This window comes from Haliotis rufescens, unplaced genomic scaffold (genome assembly GCF_023055435.1).
Source record: "Haliotis rufescens isolate VD_foot unplaced genomic scaffold, xgHalRufe1.0.p SCAF_9, whole genome shotgun sequence".
Lineage (NCBI taxonomy): Eukaryota > Metazoa > Mollusca > Gastropoda > Lepetellida > Haliotidae > Haliotis > Haliotis rufescens.
In genome coordinates, this window is record NW_025964383.1 from 46,087,177 (window position 1) to 46,104,820 (window position 17,644).

At 39.9% G+C, this 17,644-nt stretch overlaps 1 protein-coding gene across 2 annotated transcripts; it reads left to right on the forward strand.

The window, feature by feature from the left end:
• The first annotated feature begins 1,403 nt into the window (after nt 1–1,403).
• On the forward strand, nt 1,404–8,784 carry LOC124149960. 2 transcript variants are annotated; one of them, XM_048391480.1, is made up of 6 exons: nt 1,404–2,152; nt 2,556–2,624; nt 3,538–3,690; nt 4,159–4,603; nt 4,881–5,220; nt 6,026–8,784. In XM_048391480.1, the coding sequence occupies exons 4-6, from the start codon at nt 4,163–4,165 to the stop codon at nt 6,982–6,984; spliced, it is 1,740 nt and encodes a 579-aa protein (XP_048247437.1). In that variant the 5' UTR covers nt 1,404–2,152; nt 2,556–2,624; nt 3,538–3,690; nt 4,159–4,162; the 3' UTR covers nt 6,985–8,784. The 2 variants fall into 2 exon arrangements, with proteins under 2 accessions (XP_048247437.1, XP_048247438.1); XM_048391481.1 differs by having other exon boundaries at nt 1,404–1,551.
• Nucleotides 8,785–17,644: the final 8,860 nt, after the last annotated feature.

Genomic DNA, 17,644 nt, shown 5'->3' on the forward strand with positions numbered 1-17,644 from the left:
GGCACATGAGTCCATCTATATTGAAGTAATTAATATCAACTAGTGTTTTAATTCCTTGACTGTGTTTTGATTATTAATATTGGTTAATATTTCGTACAAACACTCGTGACCAAAGTGATGGCATAAATCCTGGTGGGAATCATGCAGGAAGCAAAAGCACTGTACGTCCCCATGATCCCCAGTTTGGTTGTCTAGCTTTGGTTATTAGTTGTCTATAGCCATGTTTTAATTGATAAGACTTAATCTATGTATACCTATATGGTTTTTAAAAATTATGATCTGGTTTGTTTTATTTAAAACTATCTTACTATTTTACTGTCCTTTGTTGACAGATATTTTACAACTAATACCTTGTTCCCATCGCTATTTGGCTGAAATATTGCCGATGCGATGTACAATTTAACTCACTCATTCACTCACTATATGTGAGTTACAAGAGTGTAGTGCATCACATTTGGTGACACAAATTCCACAACGACGCTATGAAAGTGTAGTGTTACATAACACACAACAACCAATGCTGAGAACGTGAAAGTACTTCTTTCATTGCTGCATGTGAATGCAATCCACGTGAATGCTTTGTATAAATCCACTGTGGCCAACCCGCCATCTAGTGAAATATAACGGAGAAATTACAAAGCGTGTATCGAGAACGGGATCTAAAGAACAAAGGACACACAGGGAGCAACTGGGGCAACAAAAAGGCGCAATCGATTGTACCTGCTACATTCAATTCTTCATTGTATGAAAGGCCATAGGCCCATATACAACGGAGTTACATAACATATTTTATAAGATACAAAGTCAAGGTATCAATTCACTTCGTAACAAAAACGCATGATGTATGTACAAAGCCAGCTGATTTTGTGTTAGAAGATCCTTGCAGGACAGTAATGAAGACAATGTTATAGCATTAAAATGAGTTAATGACCACTGCGGTAAGTACTTGTTTCTTAGATTTTCTTAAAAAGGGCAAATAAACATAAAATGGAATTCATCTTCGACAACACTGTCACAGAATGGGCATAACCTTAGGGATTTCTCAATAGACGAAAATCTCCCTGTGTTAATTTTTTGATCATTCAGGCCAAGTCTAAAACGAATAATGATGCTACGAAAATGCCTGTACCATAAGTGTGATAAGTAAGATTCTGGTTTAAGCAATGACTTGAACTGGCGATAAGTACCACATCTTGAAATTTGGTTGGTCGGTAGAAGGTTTGTTTACACAGTTTGATTGCCTGTGCTCAACTCATTAGGCGAGCTAGTTTAGCGATAAATAAAAAGTTCAATTATGTAGGGTTCTGGAAATGCTCATAAAAACGAAAGTTCATGTTTTATATAAAAGTCTGTGATGCCCATCGGCTTTAAATGTATAACTGATGGGTCTATCTTTGGCGTGGGCTTTCCCAGATTGCACCACAGCCTGTAATGTACGACGCTGGTGAGCTATTGTTAGCGTGACGTCAGCGTTGCACATCCGTGCCTGGGGTAGAATCGGACTTTCTTTATCATCACTCAAGATATCGATGCACAGCTGACAGAGATAAGGTGGGTTACTCAACATACACTTTGTTAAATATGTGTCGCCTGATACACATCAAGCCTCAGTTATGGAGAGGACTCACCGACACAAGCACCACACTCTGGTTTTATTTGGTCAGATATCAGCATGATTCGGATTCACACACACACACACATGTGGCCAAGTCATGTTTTAAGTATTTGTACATATAAGTTAAATATTTTAGATGTTTCATTTTAGCTTTAAACTTTACATACAGTACCCTAAAAACAAACCTTTAGAGTTATACAAGCCCTCAATACAATAAGCCTATCCCTGCACCCTGCATTTAACAATAGCCACCTCACTGGGTCAGGCCAGGTTCTGACCCATGCGTATGCACACTGCACAAGTTTCTTTTGTCTGTCTGCTTTAGTGTCTCTGGTCAGCTTACTATCTATTGTGTATGTAGTTTTAAAGGTTTCTGTCTGGCATATCCTGTTGGCAGTTGTACACATTTTTTCAAGGAGGTCACTTGGATTGATATTTGATCGTTTTCCTTAATATCAGCCCCTTGCTGATTGTGGATGTGGAATATTGGGCATTTATGGAACCCGATATTTGTGTATTGAGGATTTCATTATCCAGGTTAGTTTATGTGTAGTATTTCATATACTGTATATATGGTCTTGTACATATTGTATTTCTTAAGAGGTGTTAGATTAATGCATCAGTGTATAATTAAACTTAGCTGGTAGCTAAAGTAAAGTAGGTATTTCAACTATCATTACAGTTGGTTGTATGTAGAATTTATTTTATTGCAATCTAAAATGTATCATATTGCATCTTTACAGTATGTTATCTTCTTAAATACTGAATTACTAGTATACACTTTACTAAACTAAATTATTATTTAAACATGTTCTAAAACCTATAACTGTCTGAACGTGGTATGAAATAAGAACGTATGTATGGGAGGTCGGTTGTTTTTATATCTTATTTTATATGGCCATTATTAGTATTGTCAAGGTTGTATTTCAACTTGTTATAGAATGATGTGACGGTAAACAACTTTGAACGTTGCTGCGAACCACTGAGTTAAGCTCATTGCCACACAGTGGTAAGTTGGGAACATAATTATATATATGGTTCAAACTAATAACTAGTATATTGTTATCCTTCTAAATTAATGTTTTGTGTGAATGTAATGTATTCACAAAGTATTTACAAATGGCAATTTTATATAGTTATTCAGAAATAGTTTAGATCCTGCTATTTATATTTAAGAATTTATTCATGCTAGTGCTAATGTGCTAGCTGATAAGATGAAGGCATGTAATTGTATTTAATCTCCATGAAGGCAATATTATTATGTTCTTCTACAAAAATACTTATGATGTTTGCTTTATATTTTATATTTTCAGGGTTTACTATGATTATTATTATCTGCACTCTGAATAAAGATGGTTGTCATGTGAACTGACGAGTAGCGTTGTGTTGTGTGTGTCCCACCAACATCCACCCCATAACCGCTACAACACAAACACACACACACACACACACACACACACAACCACACACACACACACACACACACACACACACACACACACACACACACACACACACACACACACACACACACACACACACACACACACACACACACACACAAACACACACACACAACCACACACACACACATTACTCATACACACGCTCTAAAGTACAATAATCATGAACGCGACGTTAAACCCCAATTTCTCCTCAGGTTCATAATCAACCTAAGTTAATAAACTCCAAGCCTGTCTTGACCACACTATTTATACATTTTGAAGATTGGTCGGTAGAAGGTTTGTTTACACAGATTGATTGCCTGTGCTCAACTCATTAGGCGAGCTAGTTTAGCTATAAATAAAAAGTTCAATTATTTAGGGTTCTGGAAATGGCCATAAAAACGAAAGTTCATGTTTTATATAAAAGTCTGTGATGCCCATCGGCTTTAAATGTATAACTGATTGGTCTATCTTTAGCGTGGGCTTTCCCAGATTGCACCACAGCCTGTAATGTACGACGCTGGTGAGCTATTGTTAGCGTGACGTCAGCGTTGCACATCCGTGCCTGGGGTAGAATCGGACTTTCTTTATCATCACTCAAGATATCGATGCACAGCTGACAGAGATAAGGTGGGTTACTCAACACTCACTATCAAATAGTGATTATACCTATAACTACGTTATAGCTAAACGTTGAAACGGTCGTTTCATTTGGTATCTGCAAATGCTTATGCAATTGTCTCGCAGTGCAGTGTTGTAAGTGTAAGTGTAAGCAGGTCATGATAGAAGTTGTCCGATAGTATGAAAGCAAACTTTTACCGATTATAACCAACCATGATTGATCTCTGATTTGGACAATTCCCCCATCATGTTCGATATTAGCCAAGGGGTCGCGTATATTTTGTTATTTTGTCATGGTAGAATGACAATAAACTAAACGGCATTGTTATAGAATCTACGCTGGAAACATCTAATTCAAAGCAGGTGTATCTTGACAACATATTTCACACTCAGAATATTCACTGCCGCATGGTACGAAACGTTTTCTGCTAGATATGCCCTAAAGCGTCAACTCACTTTCAACATCTAATCTTACAGCACCATGGACAGAGGCTCCGTCCAGAACCTAGCTGCTGAAATACTGCGATGCATTCAGGATGAGGAACGGAAGAAGCAGGAGGTGATGGACGCTCTGAAGCACCTAGCAGATGAACTGGATGTCAAGCAACGAGACATGAACATCGCCAAGACTGCCTTCGCATCCGGTGGGATCGCAGCTACAGGCTTAACTGTAGCAGGAATAGCAGCGGCCCCCTTCACCTTTGGAGCATCCCTAGGGATGACCATCGCGGGCGTTGCTCTTGGTGTGTCTAGTGGTCTTGGTGGACTGGCGACAACCATTGCTGACAAGATCATCAACAGCAAGACGATGACAGAAGCTCAAGCCAAGATTGACTATCAGAAAACTGTGACAGACTTGGCCAGCCTCCTTAAGAGTGTGAATTCCAATAACAGCCATGAACTTCGCAATAGGATCACTGAAGTAATCACCTTTTAAATATCTTGATGTTTTTCTGTCAGTTTATGTTTCTTTTTAGTTATAGACTCTTCATTGTAACCTCTCTTCAACCACTTAATCATGTGTCTGTTAGTGCAGCAAGATTATAGTTTCAGAAATGAGATGACAACGTAGAACATACATGGATCAAACTGTGAAGAATTTTGAAGGAGTTTAATGTAACCTCTTGACTAAATGGGAACTAATATATATCATACAAGATCAGAAGTCGCTAAGTAGAGCAACATGCTTTCAACTACAGGAAATCAACAGCCTGGGAGAAAGTGAGAGTCGGGTGACCCTGGAACTGATCCTCAGTGGGCTGAAGACAGCAGCAGAGGCGGGCGGATCTGCTGCCAGGACAACAGCTGTTGCAGGGGCAGTCGCAGCTCGGACCACGTTGGCAGTGGGGAAGACAATGATGGACGTGATGGAGACGGGAGCCAAGGCTATGAAGATCGGAGGGGTTGTGCTGTCGGTGTTGACTGTGCCACTGGATCTGCACACTATGATCTCCAACAGCATAAAGATCCATAAGAAGACGCCGTCGGAAACTGCAGAGGAGATCCGAAATATGGCAACACATTTAGAGAAACTAAATGGTTGGTGCTACGTCAGGTTCACTGCCTGCTGCTAAAGAAATGTCTTATTTATGTCCAAACAAACATGCACGTTCAATTGCATAGAATCAGTGATAACCAACAAGATAGATGGGTTGAGTATTGAATAAAGAATATGAACGGGTAATTTACCAGGGGAGTTAATATCACAGTTATTGTCCTTCCTCTGCCCTGAGTCAAATTCAATAGTTAAGTCTAAAATCCTAACAGACAACCATAAACTATTTTGAAAATAATTTACAATTTAGAGTAACTAGATGTACTTGAAGTGACCAGTGCTGGTCACTTCAAGTACATCTAGTTACTCTAAATTGTAGGAGTTTAGACTTAACTATTGAATTTGACTCACTTGAGTTTTGAAAAGAGGGCCCCTCTGAAGTATTTTAGTGAAAACGATATCTGCATGCACGTGTGCTGTGTGTTTTAGGTTATTGAAATATTATCTACATGTACAATGACGCTTTCTTTCTTGTTAGGACAGAACAAAATGTCGCTTTTTTTAAAACAGAAGCACACAGACGTTAATCGTGAATCAGCACTTAAGCCACTTTTAATTAGATTATTTATTTCACCTTCTTTTTGACACAGATCAAGGACACAAAGCGTCGTATTTTATTGATGAAACAGCAAGTTAGCATGTGGTGACTAAACTCGGTGTAAAGTCGTAATGTCTAATCAGGTTACCCAACACCATGTCATGTTCACATTGAGCCTGAAAACACTAGAAAAGGTAATTTCTTGTTGATCATCAAATGGTAAATAATTATCTTTTTATTTCTATCCTCAGCTAAAATTCGCCGACAACGCGTGATACAGATAGTAGAAAAAGTACCTGCTGACGTAACTGAACTTGCCAGGAAGTATGATACGTCCAACTGCCTTCCTACATTGCTCAAGCTGTTGTGTATCTGTGTGCAGGTCTCCGCCATTGTGTTCGTTATAATACTTCGACTGATGTGTGTTTTCGTGGATGTTTGGTTTTCAACCTCTGCCCTCTTGAAATTATTCACAGCAACTGTAGTTTTGTGTGGACTAGTTATTCTTGTGTTAGAAATGTACTTGATTATTTCAGATAACTCCATTTGGGATGATGTGGGGTCGAAACTTGACAAATTTGTGAATTCAATCAAGTATGTCACCCGCATGGATGAAAATGAGTCTCTTCGAGCTGAAGTGCGTTCTCTTCATTGTACAATTCAACACAAGATCCATGCTGGGGAGTATATGAAATCTAGCAACAGTGAATTTATATTGATTGCGGTAACATTGATTCTAAATGTCGCCCTGTTTCTGCATTGCTGGCATGAAGAGGCTACAGAAACTGCAGTCTTGAATGTAGAAGCATCTGCCCATTCTCTGGCAGTCTACACCAATAACCATTCTCTGGCAGTCTACACCAATAACCATCATATGGTTGGACTCGGTGGACTGATGTTTGGTGTTCTCTCTTTACCAATATCACTGTTTCTCCTGCAATCCTTGAGTTCAACAGTTCGTGGCCTTAAGAAATCAAAAGTGGCTGAGGCTTTGAAGAATCTTGGGGAGGATTCAGATATCGTTTTCACGAACTTCTCGTCGGAGAGGGATGGTTGGATCATAGGTGAAATCCTCCCATATGTACCATGCTTGCCTAAACTAGACATCATATCGAGTGTCACCCATTTAACAGCTAGATCACATCGTCAGACTCTACACAGTGAGACGTTCTTTGTCCAGACAGACCTTCAGGTGAAATCGTCTGGATAAACAAATCATGAGTTTGTTGGGGACATCCCCACCAGGAATCAAGCTGTTTAAGATGTGTCCCACAGACTGTTTCATTGTGTAATCCCCACCCCTTAATGTTCATCCTACTTCAATCATGTTCTCCTCATTTGTTCCTGTTTTATCCTACAATGGATTCTGCTGATAGCAGATATTGGTATTATTATGGAATGGATTATGTCGCTTTTATTTAAGAAATAAACGAAGAATGGGGGTTGTTCATCGTACAATAAAACATTGCAGGGAGAATAAACCATGAGATGCGAAGTTCCGAGTGGTTTATTCTCACTGCAGTTTTTTTTTATTTAACGGTAAACAACGACCACGAGTCCTTTATTTTTATATGAGATATTAACATTATGTACATAACTATCATAAGTTTTGTCTTTCCCGCATATTCTTACAATCCCCACGTCCATTATCTGTACCTTTTCTCCTTATAGTGATTGTCATACTGCTGGTACTTCTTTGATGTGATCTTTTAGCCACTGCGTTTATCTGTGCTGCCCAGTCCAATTTACGACGTCATTAGGTTGCGAGTGCATGATAATGATGATGGGTTATTCAGTGTATACAGATAACGCTGAATAATAATATACAGCAGTCGGATATTACACTTAATTTATCTTTGTAACACACAAGTTTGTTTTGAGCTTTTTTATAGCATACTTAAAGGGGCACTGATCTAAAGCAATTCCCCGGGACTGGTTGTTGCCTTTGTTATTGTTTATTCGTGAGTACCCGTGAGTACCCGGATGATATAGCAGAAATCTAGACAAGTACTCGAACTGTGCTGCGCCATTCGTAAGCGCATTTTTGTCGCCTTTATTGATAGGGTAAGAGCGTATTGTCATATTGATCAACAAACTGAAATACGGTTTAGTCTTGGAAATAATAACGACATGTTGATTTTTGCAAAGGTGATGGTGACAAAATTTTGATAAGTCACTTTCTTGGTATTGTGCGATTTTCGTTTACACTATTTTGAAAATATTTCACCTGTGCATTGCTTTTTTGTGTATATTTTATAGTCAAAATGTGTAACAATTTCACTTAGGCAATTTATTAAACGCCTAAATATTCAGTTATTTTACAAACTGACTGAACAATCTGTCCCGTTCTGTTATTATGATCACGAATTCCAAACATTTTTATACTTTACTTTCATCACCCAGTGACTGAAAATGATAGGATTAAAAGCAATCGAAATTCAAAGAACATTTCTATAGTTTTGGTCTTGTCCTACCATAATTAGTCTATTGATGTTTTAAGCCCATTTCAACCTCTTAATAATTGTTAAACAATCAGTTAAATAAATGGACAGATGTTTCAGTCAATTTGGAAGTTACTGAAATATTCAGACATTTTATAGAATCACATTTTCACATTGACTGTAACAAATACAAGCCTCCAACGAAAAGGCTTGTGAAAACAGCGTCTGTCTCCCATCGAAGAACTTCCCAACGAAAACGTTGAGGAGCAAATATGATTCTATTCAATGCAATGGCAAATGATTAAAAACATATGCAAATATCATAATTACAACCTACCAATGTTAAATGCATAAATTTAGGCAGCTACCTTGTTTGAGGAATGTATCCGTGAATATCCACATTAAGGAACAATATCCCATACGTCTGGAACTGTACAAATAACTTTATTCGATGTCACGTGTCTGTGTTACAATCAAATATTTTAAATATATATAGCTTTTCGGGATATTATAACCGGTGTTCGTTTCCCAACTGATCACTTAGTTTGTTTGCAGTGTTTCATATAGATGTCAAGTCTCAAAGGCCAGCTGAGACAGCCCACGTGACAACTATTTTCATAATGTCCATGGTTCTTAAAAAAACATAGCGTTAGATAACAATGAACAATCAATAAACGTTTTATCGGCTAATCCTTTGAATTAAGTATGTTGTTTTTGCATCGTCGCTTCACGCCCAGATATGGGGGTATTCCGTCTGCTTTCGTAAACCTAGACATGTAAACACTTACTATTAACAGATCCACTGTGCAAAATAACTGTGATTATTCAATCAACGTATTTTCTGCTGATCCTTAAATGGGAAGGAATGATCAGTTGATTTACCAAAAAAGTAAACCATCTCATAACTCCTCTTGCTGGGCTGCCACGTGCATATTACATAAGCTATATTTCACCCCACTTCAGACCGGGATACAGATTAAATAATTACCAAATGCCAAATGGGAACATTTGTCTGGTAATCCGAGTGGTGCTACCACTAATTATACCTGTAATAAATTAATTAACTAAGCTTCCAGTCAATGACAACACATATACAGGCGTAAGGTTATACCAGGAAACATGCGTGACAACAAGAGCGTAGCAATCGTATTACCCAGGCAATCCGGAAATGCTTCCACATCAGGGATACGTTTTATTATCATTAAACTATAACCATCAGGGGTATTTCCAAAATAAGGACATCCGATGAGCTTTTGTATGTTTGTGTAGGCTCAAGAAATTGATTAACATGCACCCTATTTCGACATCTTCATACATCACGGGTATCCAATCAGTGTTCAAAATGCGTAAAAAAATATTGTCTCGAAGTATATTTACGCTGTCCTTACAGACCGCAGCCCAGTCTCTTGTCATGCAAAGTTGCGAGCAAATCGCAGCTAGTGAGCCCTAGCGGGCAGTGTCAGACAGCCAAGGAGAAGCCAGAGATTAAAGCCCCTTTAACATAAATTTGAAGGTTTTAAAGACAATCGAACATGTATATGAGTTACAAGAGTGCAGTGCAACACCTTTGGTGACACAAATTCCACAACGGCGCAACGAACGTCCAGTGTTACAAAATACATAACAACCTATAGTACAGTTCTCCAGCTGACAGCTGATAAAGTGAAAGCACTTCGTTTCACCCGATCCCGTTAGTCGCCATGATGTACCGTTACATTGGTATTGAAACAAAATACGTTCAAGGACCTTTCATACATCCCTGTTTGCCGGTTAAACACTTGAACGTTAATGATACATTGTATATACGTCATCGATTTACGCTGTTGTGGACAGGTCATATGTTCCTTTCACATTTGACTCAAATTGTGTGAGATGGGATAATCACTCACCATAGCAGTATATGTTCTGAAAGAAAGATCCTGACAAACAATGGTAGTATATGTTCTGGACGAACGATCCCGACAAACAATAGTGGTATATGTTCTGAAAGAAAGATCCTGACAAACAATGGTGGTATATGTTCTGGACGAAAGATCCTGACAACCAATGGTGGTATATGTTCTGGACGACAGATCCCGACAAACAATGGTGGTATATGTTCTGGACGACAGATCCTGACAAACAATGGTGGTGTATGTTCTGGACGAAAGATCCCGACAAACAATGGTGGTATATGTTCTGAACGACAGATCCTGACAAACAATGGTGGTATATGTTCTGGATGAAAGATCCCGACAAACAATAGTGGTATATGTTCTGGACGAAAGATCCCGACAAACAATGGTGGTATATGTTCTGGACGAAAGATCCAACAAACAATGGTGGTATATGTTCTGGACGACAGATCCTGACAAACAATGGTGGTATATGTTCGAATTCTGAACGAAAGATCCCGACAAACAATGGCTTTCTTGTAAGCAAAACCATGTAATTCTTCTTAACCCATTTCTCTGACCAACCAGATGACTGCGTTCTTGCCGACACATATTCATCCCTTGTATTACATAAATACACAGATTACTCTGATTGCGATGGATATGGAGAATACCACACGAGTGTATTCTTCGTTCTAAAACGGGTTGTGGAGAGGATCGTTGGTTAGATACGCTTTGAAATAACGAGTTTGAATAAAATAGAATTTATTGACAGGCACGATTGCAGGGATGTGTTTCTTACACACCTTAAAATTCAAGGTGCATATGAAATAGTCAACACCATGGGGTATCCAAACTCTGACGTTGGGGGAGTAAGTGAGTGAGTATTGTTTTACGCTACTTTTAACAATTTTACAGCGGGGGACACCAGAAATGGGCTTCACAAATAGTACTCATGTGGGGAATCGAACTCAGGTCCGCTAGGATACCCCATCGTCCCCTACGAGCTTAACATTTGGTCTCATACATATATTTGATACAAGTTATCTCAGATCGGTTTCTCGCCAACAGGGGTGTCTGTTGACGGTAGTCTTGTTAACTCCAGCATTTGCAGCATACACCTTTCCATCCCGTGATATTATTAAGGTGGTGTGGTTCTAGGGTCGCGGGCCTGAGAGAAGCCGCCTCAAATGCAGATCTTGTGGGTTGTAGCAAATATTCAAACGGTCTGTAACAGTGTCGAAAAAACTGATTTGTTCAATGAAATTCTGCTCGAAACAAAATTAAGGTGGTGTCAGGTAATTTAATAAAACCCAAAACGGTATTGTCCACTTTTCATGTTGGATGCCCTGAAACGCCCTGTTTTAAATGGTCGCTCTTAAGTTGAAACGACGCGTTAGTGATTAATGTGTTCCCTCGTGGCCCTGTCGACTCTTGTTCGATTCGACACCACAGTTACATGACACGCACACACACAAATACGTGCATGCACGTCACCATGTAAGTTCAATATTATTGAACGCGACGTTAAACCCCATGTCCCCTCACCTACAAAAGGATGTTTTCCTCTTTTACAGGCATTTCAGTGAAGACATAATGATATACACGACTCTTTAAATCTGTTGTCAGAATTAGCGAGTCCGCCTTCAAAGTGCGTGAATACATACGGCAGCCTGTAAACAATCGCGTCTTGATCAGACAACCCAGTGATACTAGACCAGACACTCCAGTGACACAATAGCGTGTTTACTGATTGTGTACTAAAACTAAAAGTGATAAGTCAATTTTTTTAAACACATCTGCTGAAAGTCAGGTGAAAGGGACGCTAATAGGAGCTTGTCATATGGAAATTTGTGTACAATACAGTAGTCATGTACTAAGGGAAACATCTGTATCTTAAAACATGGGTGACTTTGTGTAAAATAGAGTAGCCATGTACACAGATGCACATGTATACTTTACAACATGAGAAACTTTATGTGAAATACAATAGTCATGTACCTAAATGTACATACTCAGCTAACAATTTCACGTTGTGACAACGTTGTGGGAACGTTAAGACATAACGTCCATACAACGTTATTCTGTGGACGCCCATTCATGTTGTCACAAGGTTGTATGCTAACGTTTTGATACGTCATATTCACGTCGTCACAATGTTGAGATAACGTCATAGGTTGTATTTTTACGTTGTGGGAACGTTGTAGTTTACGTTGTGGCAATGTTATAATATTACGTCCCTACAACGTTATTCTGTGGCCTACCATGGACGTTGTCACACCGACATGAAATAATTTGTGTTTGAAGGAGATTTGTCGAAAGTTCTTTTGACAAAAATAATTATGCTTCAGACTGGTGCAGGCATAGAACAAAATGCTTTTATACATTCTTAGGATTCATTTAAAGCCACAAAACCACCATCATGTAAATGGACCATGGAATTTAACAACTGAACTTACGTTAACATAATTCACAGCCCCGGGTTTATTTTGTGTATTCCTCAATGATCCAGCAATCCTGTTTTCCTGCTCGTGTCTCATTTTCACCCTTGCTGCAGCAAAAACGACAATGTTTCCCATTATAGCAAAGTCAAAACTAGAACTCAACTCTTTAATAAAACAACTATACATGTATAATTTTGATGACACCGGGCCCGATCGTTTATGTATGGTAGAAATTTATATGTTATTTCTCAAGTAATCATTAAGTTTCATTAAGTATAAGAGTAAACATGCAGATTGCCCGAAACGTAATATTGTGGCGTCGCGACGGAGCAATTCGCCCAATCGCAGCTGCAATGCCATATACGTGCAGCATGCAATTTTCTGAACTGCTGTGACTATTCCTGTCTCGGCAAGGTTTAAAAGGCTAGGACAATTACTGCTGACACACATATCAGAAAATTAGAAAACGGGCCGTTATGTGCCAAGTCTATCAGAAGCTAAACGCAACAACGCCATTGGCCGACTGCAAGTGGGTGAAACACATCAGCATGTGGCGCAGGCGATGGGTGTGATCAGATTGACCATCTCTAACTTGTGGAGACGTTACAACATCACCGGCAAGGTTCGTGACAGGCCATGGTCAGGACGACCTCGCGTTACAACGCCTAGCCAAGATCGTTTACATCCGGAAAGGCACCTGCGGAACCGTTTCATCACTGTCGAGAGCAGTCGGTATTCTAGCCGAGAGACCCGTGCAGCGTAACATCCTGACGCCGCATCACCTGCGTGAACGTCTGCAGTGGTGTTGTCAGAGAGTCACACGCCCTCAAGCAAGATGGAAACGGGTTCTGTTCACGTCTGCTAAGACGTGCTGATGGACGTGCCCGTGTGTACCAACGTAGTAACGAACGTTTCGCTGCGAATTGCGTTTAGCAAGTGGATCGACTGGAAGTGGAAGCGTCATGGTTGTGTGAGAGTGGATGGTGCTCTGAAAATGGTCTACGCTATTGAGATCCTGCAGCGCCACGTTGTCTCCTTCATCAACGTTTAATGGCGGCATCTTTAAGCAGGACAACGCCAGACCCCACGTCGCACGTGTGTGCACAGACTTTTTTGCGTCAGAACAACGTGCCCACGCTACCCTGGCCTGTCAGTTCGCCAGACTTGTCCCCTATTGAACATCTGTGGGACGTGGTGGATCGTCGTGTCCGTCAACGTCAACCACCGCCACAGACACTTCAGGAACTGTTTGTGGCGCTAGGGCAGGAGTTGCAGAACATCCCCCGGGCTGTTATTCAGACTTTGATCGCGCCTCTGGGCAGTCGCTGCCATGAGATGATAGCAGCTCGAGGAGGATATAACTTTTCTCATACCCCGGACGTCTTTGCACCTGTTTTTTTTAAGTGTATATTGTACAGCAATAGTTTACCTATACATTCCACTATTTATAATATTTATTAAATTTTAACACGAAAAATAAAAAACAACCGAGTTGCAATCCTGATGTATTGTCTTTTGTTTGACCAGTACTGAAACTGTGGACAGTTCCCCGCTCTCTCATCACACCAGGCATCAAACGCCAGTGCGTCTTGTTCCTCGGCAGTGGCTCGTTCAGTGTACGTGTCATGCGCGTCATGTTGCAGGTTATGCATAGTGGCAGCTGTCACCTGATGCGCGAAACATGTGCTGCTCGCAGAAAGGAGTCAGCCGTACCAGAGGTTGCTATCTAAGCCTGCACAAGGGCCTGTGTCCACCCACTGCCCTGCAGCCAGTCTCCTGCAGTCTTCATGGCCGCCATTTCAATGGGAAGACCACCTTAGATTATCACAAAGTGGTCTTCCCCGTGTGTGTCTGGCCAGTTCCATTGTATTTGTATGACAATGGCTGGTCGAAAGACACATCCAGGTGTGGATTCAGGCGGATGACTGCTTCCTAGACAACATTCATGGAATGGCGGTTCATTGCCACAGAGTGAGCTTTGTCATGAAAGAGTGGGAGCAAAGCAGTTGGGGTGACTGCATCATGATCTACTGGTACACTATGACTTTTTGACATTATGATGAAGCAGTTCTATTCGTATACGACTATCAAGAAGCAAACTGTAAAAGGTTTCACCGTAGGTTCTGAAACGTAGTTACAAAACGTTGTGTGATGTCTGATGTACAACTTTTTCTTTTCGTTGTACCTTACAACATGTGGGATTTTTTGTTAAATAGATGTACCTAGATGCACATGTTTACCTTATACCTCGATATTACTAATGCACCGAGAAATAACCATGGCTTTAATCAATGAAAAAAAACCAATTACTCCTTTCTACCTGGTAATAGCCATCGGTGACATTTGCGGGCATGTCAAACTAATTATATATATGTAATTTCAGGGGAAAAACAAGCAATAAAGGCGAAGGACAACATATCAACACTGTGGCAGATATTTGTCGCCGTTGTTACTACTGTTATTGTGGAGATTATCATCATTATTCTAATAGGTGTAATGTACACAAGGTAAGCACACACCGACCAACATATCACACAATGTGTGTTTAGTGAGCAAATGTAAATCGTACCTGAAACTGTTCCAGTGCTTACTTATCCAATAAACATAAAATACATGCCCCAAAACCATCACTAGAAAAGACATAGCATCGTAATTGAGTACACGTCCATTTAACCAATGTCAGTGAATTCTGCAGAAGAAGCTATGCAGTGGTAGAAATACGTAGAAGTACAACAGCAACGAGCAGGACAGCTAATTGTCTCTATCTTAATTCATACTTTAGACGGGGCGGTCGGGTAGCCTAGTGGTTAAAGCTTTCGCTCGTCACGCCAAAGACCCAGGTTCGATGCCCGACATGGGTACAATGTGTGAAGCCCATTTCTGGTGTCCCCCGCCGTGATATTGCTGGAATATTGCTAAAAGCGGCGTTAAACCATACTCACTCATTCACTCATACTTTAGACAATCAGCTGAAAGTCAGATGACATTTACGGAAGTTAAAAACGTTGTGATAAGATTTCTCAAATATTCATGGGACATTACAGTTGACGTATGCATATGAGTCTGGATACAATAGATGGACTCGCAGTGACATGTAATGATTTCTTATACATGTATTTAATAAGTTTTATGAATTGTTTTTATTTTCAGTCGACGCAAAAACAGTAAGTTTAACAAACTTTGAATACATTTTCTAAAGTGTAATGTGAGTGAAAATATATTATTTACTCAAATTGGAATGATGGGGTGATATAACTTTTAATTAATTTCAATTGTTACTTTCCAGCAATGTGATAAGCTCAAAAATAAATTATGTAATTTGATTCACAAATCTACAACCAACTACATAATCACTTTGAAAAGAGTTAAACCTTATAACATAATAAATAAGAATAGATCTTCTAACATATAAAGTTCCTGCTCGTTATGTATATTAGACTTATGAATAATGATGGGAAATTATACGCCGTACTGTACACAGTTCTGTTTTTTGTCTTCGATCACATAATTCAATGGACTATTTTAACCTTTGGCGTCATAACAAACGTAAGCAGTAATTATGTTGTATGTAATCCATTCTCTAATTATTAACCTAAGCATGCATACGGAATGTTTGGTGACCGGGCAAGTTCGACGAGACATAAGTTTTGTAGTCCTTGTGCCTCGTTGTAGTTGGGCTATAGTGAGAGGGGGGCGAGCTTTACTCGTGCTTTTAATCACTGGTTTGCCTGGTCCAGACTATTACTCGGCAGGTCTGATTTGTGTAATGTTACGTGATCCTGTTGAAAGAACTATTGACTACAAGTCTGTAGCATGAGCACCACGTTACACATGTTCTCCTTGTTCTCAGGAGCGGAAAATTAATCCTAATTAACGGTAAGGGTATAACTCACTGACCAGTAGCTGTGGTTACCCACCATCCCATCTATTCATTGTGTATAATCAGTTGTTCTGGCTGTCACTGCTGGGGGCTACTAATCCACCCGTCAGAAAAGTTTCAGCTTGAAAGCGAAAGATGGGAGAATCTATTTATCATCCAAACTCATTCTTCCAACTTTCTGCTTTTCACCCGTGAGTGAGTGAGTGATTTTGGTTTAACGCCGCTTTTAACAGTATTCCAGTTATATCGCGGCGAGTCAGCTTTTTGTAGGAGGAAAGCCCGAAGTGATGCAGGTCTTGGACGTTTACCACTTCGGTGAAACCCACGAGCACGGGTATGCTGCTGACAAACCTAGAAACATAATCGGGGCGAACCGGGATTCGAACCCACAATCAAAGATTTCTAGCGTACCCACGGGACGCAACTCTGCACAGCGAATCGTGGCGCCTTAGACGATTGGACCACCCGTGCCCCCATTTCTCCCGTGAAGTTTACGGTCAGAAAAGATCTTCATCAACCCATGCTTGTCGTAAGAGCCGACTAACGGGATCGGGTGGTCAGGCTAGCTGACTTCGTTGATGCATGTCAACGTGTCTGAATTGTGTAGATCGATACTCATGATGTCAATCACTAGATTGTATGGTCGAGACTCGATTATTTACAGACCGCCGTCACATAATAGGAATATTGCTGAGTGTGGCTTTAAATAACAAGCAAATAAACAAACTTCTGCTTGTAAGCAGTAATAACCGTTGTTTTGAGTGTAAATAGCACAGCTTCAGCTTCAGTAGAAGAGATATAAGTGATGTCGTGTGGTCCTGAAGTCATTATGCTCCTACATTAGGCAGACACATCGATTTATACATAATTGAAATACTTCACCCACTTGTTTATAGTTGATCCTTCTTCAGGGCATCCATGTTCAAGCCAAAGTTGATTGGAGTCAGCCAATTTCGTTTAAACTACAACAAATGTTAGCATACCTATCGTATATGAAAGTAACCGTCTTTTGTATTTTGTCTTTAAGTGACCTAACTTTACGACAGGTATTGATGCACGAACAGCGTTATGATCACATATTTTACGTTATTGATTTATCGGCTAAACAGTATCCCATACTAGGATGCATATATTTATCCCTATTTTCCAATACACACATCTGCAGAATAGGATGCAAAATGACGCATGTAAAAAGAAAAACACGTTCATGACCATGAGGAATCATAATATA

What these genes read in the sequence shown, in the direction of transcription:
- LOC124149960 (XM_048391480.1), top strand. Translation starts at nt 4,163, where the DNA reads ATGGACAGAGGCTCCGTCCAGAACCTAGCTGCTGAAATACTGCGATGC. An exon ending in TTCGCAATAGGATCACTGAA is followed by an intron (nt 4,604 to 4,880) that starts GTAATCACCTTT and finishes TTTCAACTACAG; the next exon opens with GAAATCAACAGCCTGGGAGA. An exon ending in ACATTTAGAGAAACTAAATG is followed by an intron (nt 5,221 to 6,025) that starts GTTGGTGCTACG and finishes TTCTATCCTCAG; the next exon opens with CTAAAATTCGCCGACAACGC.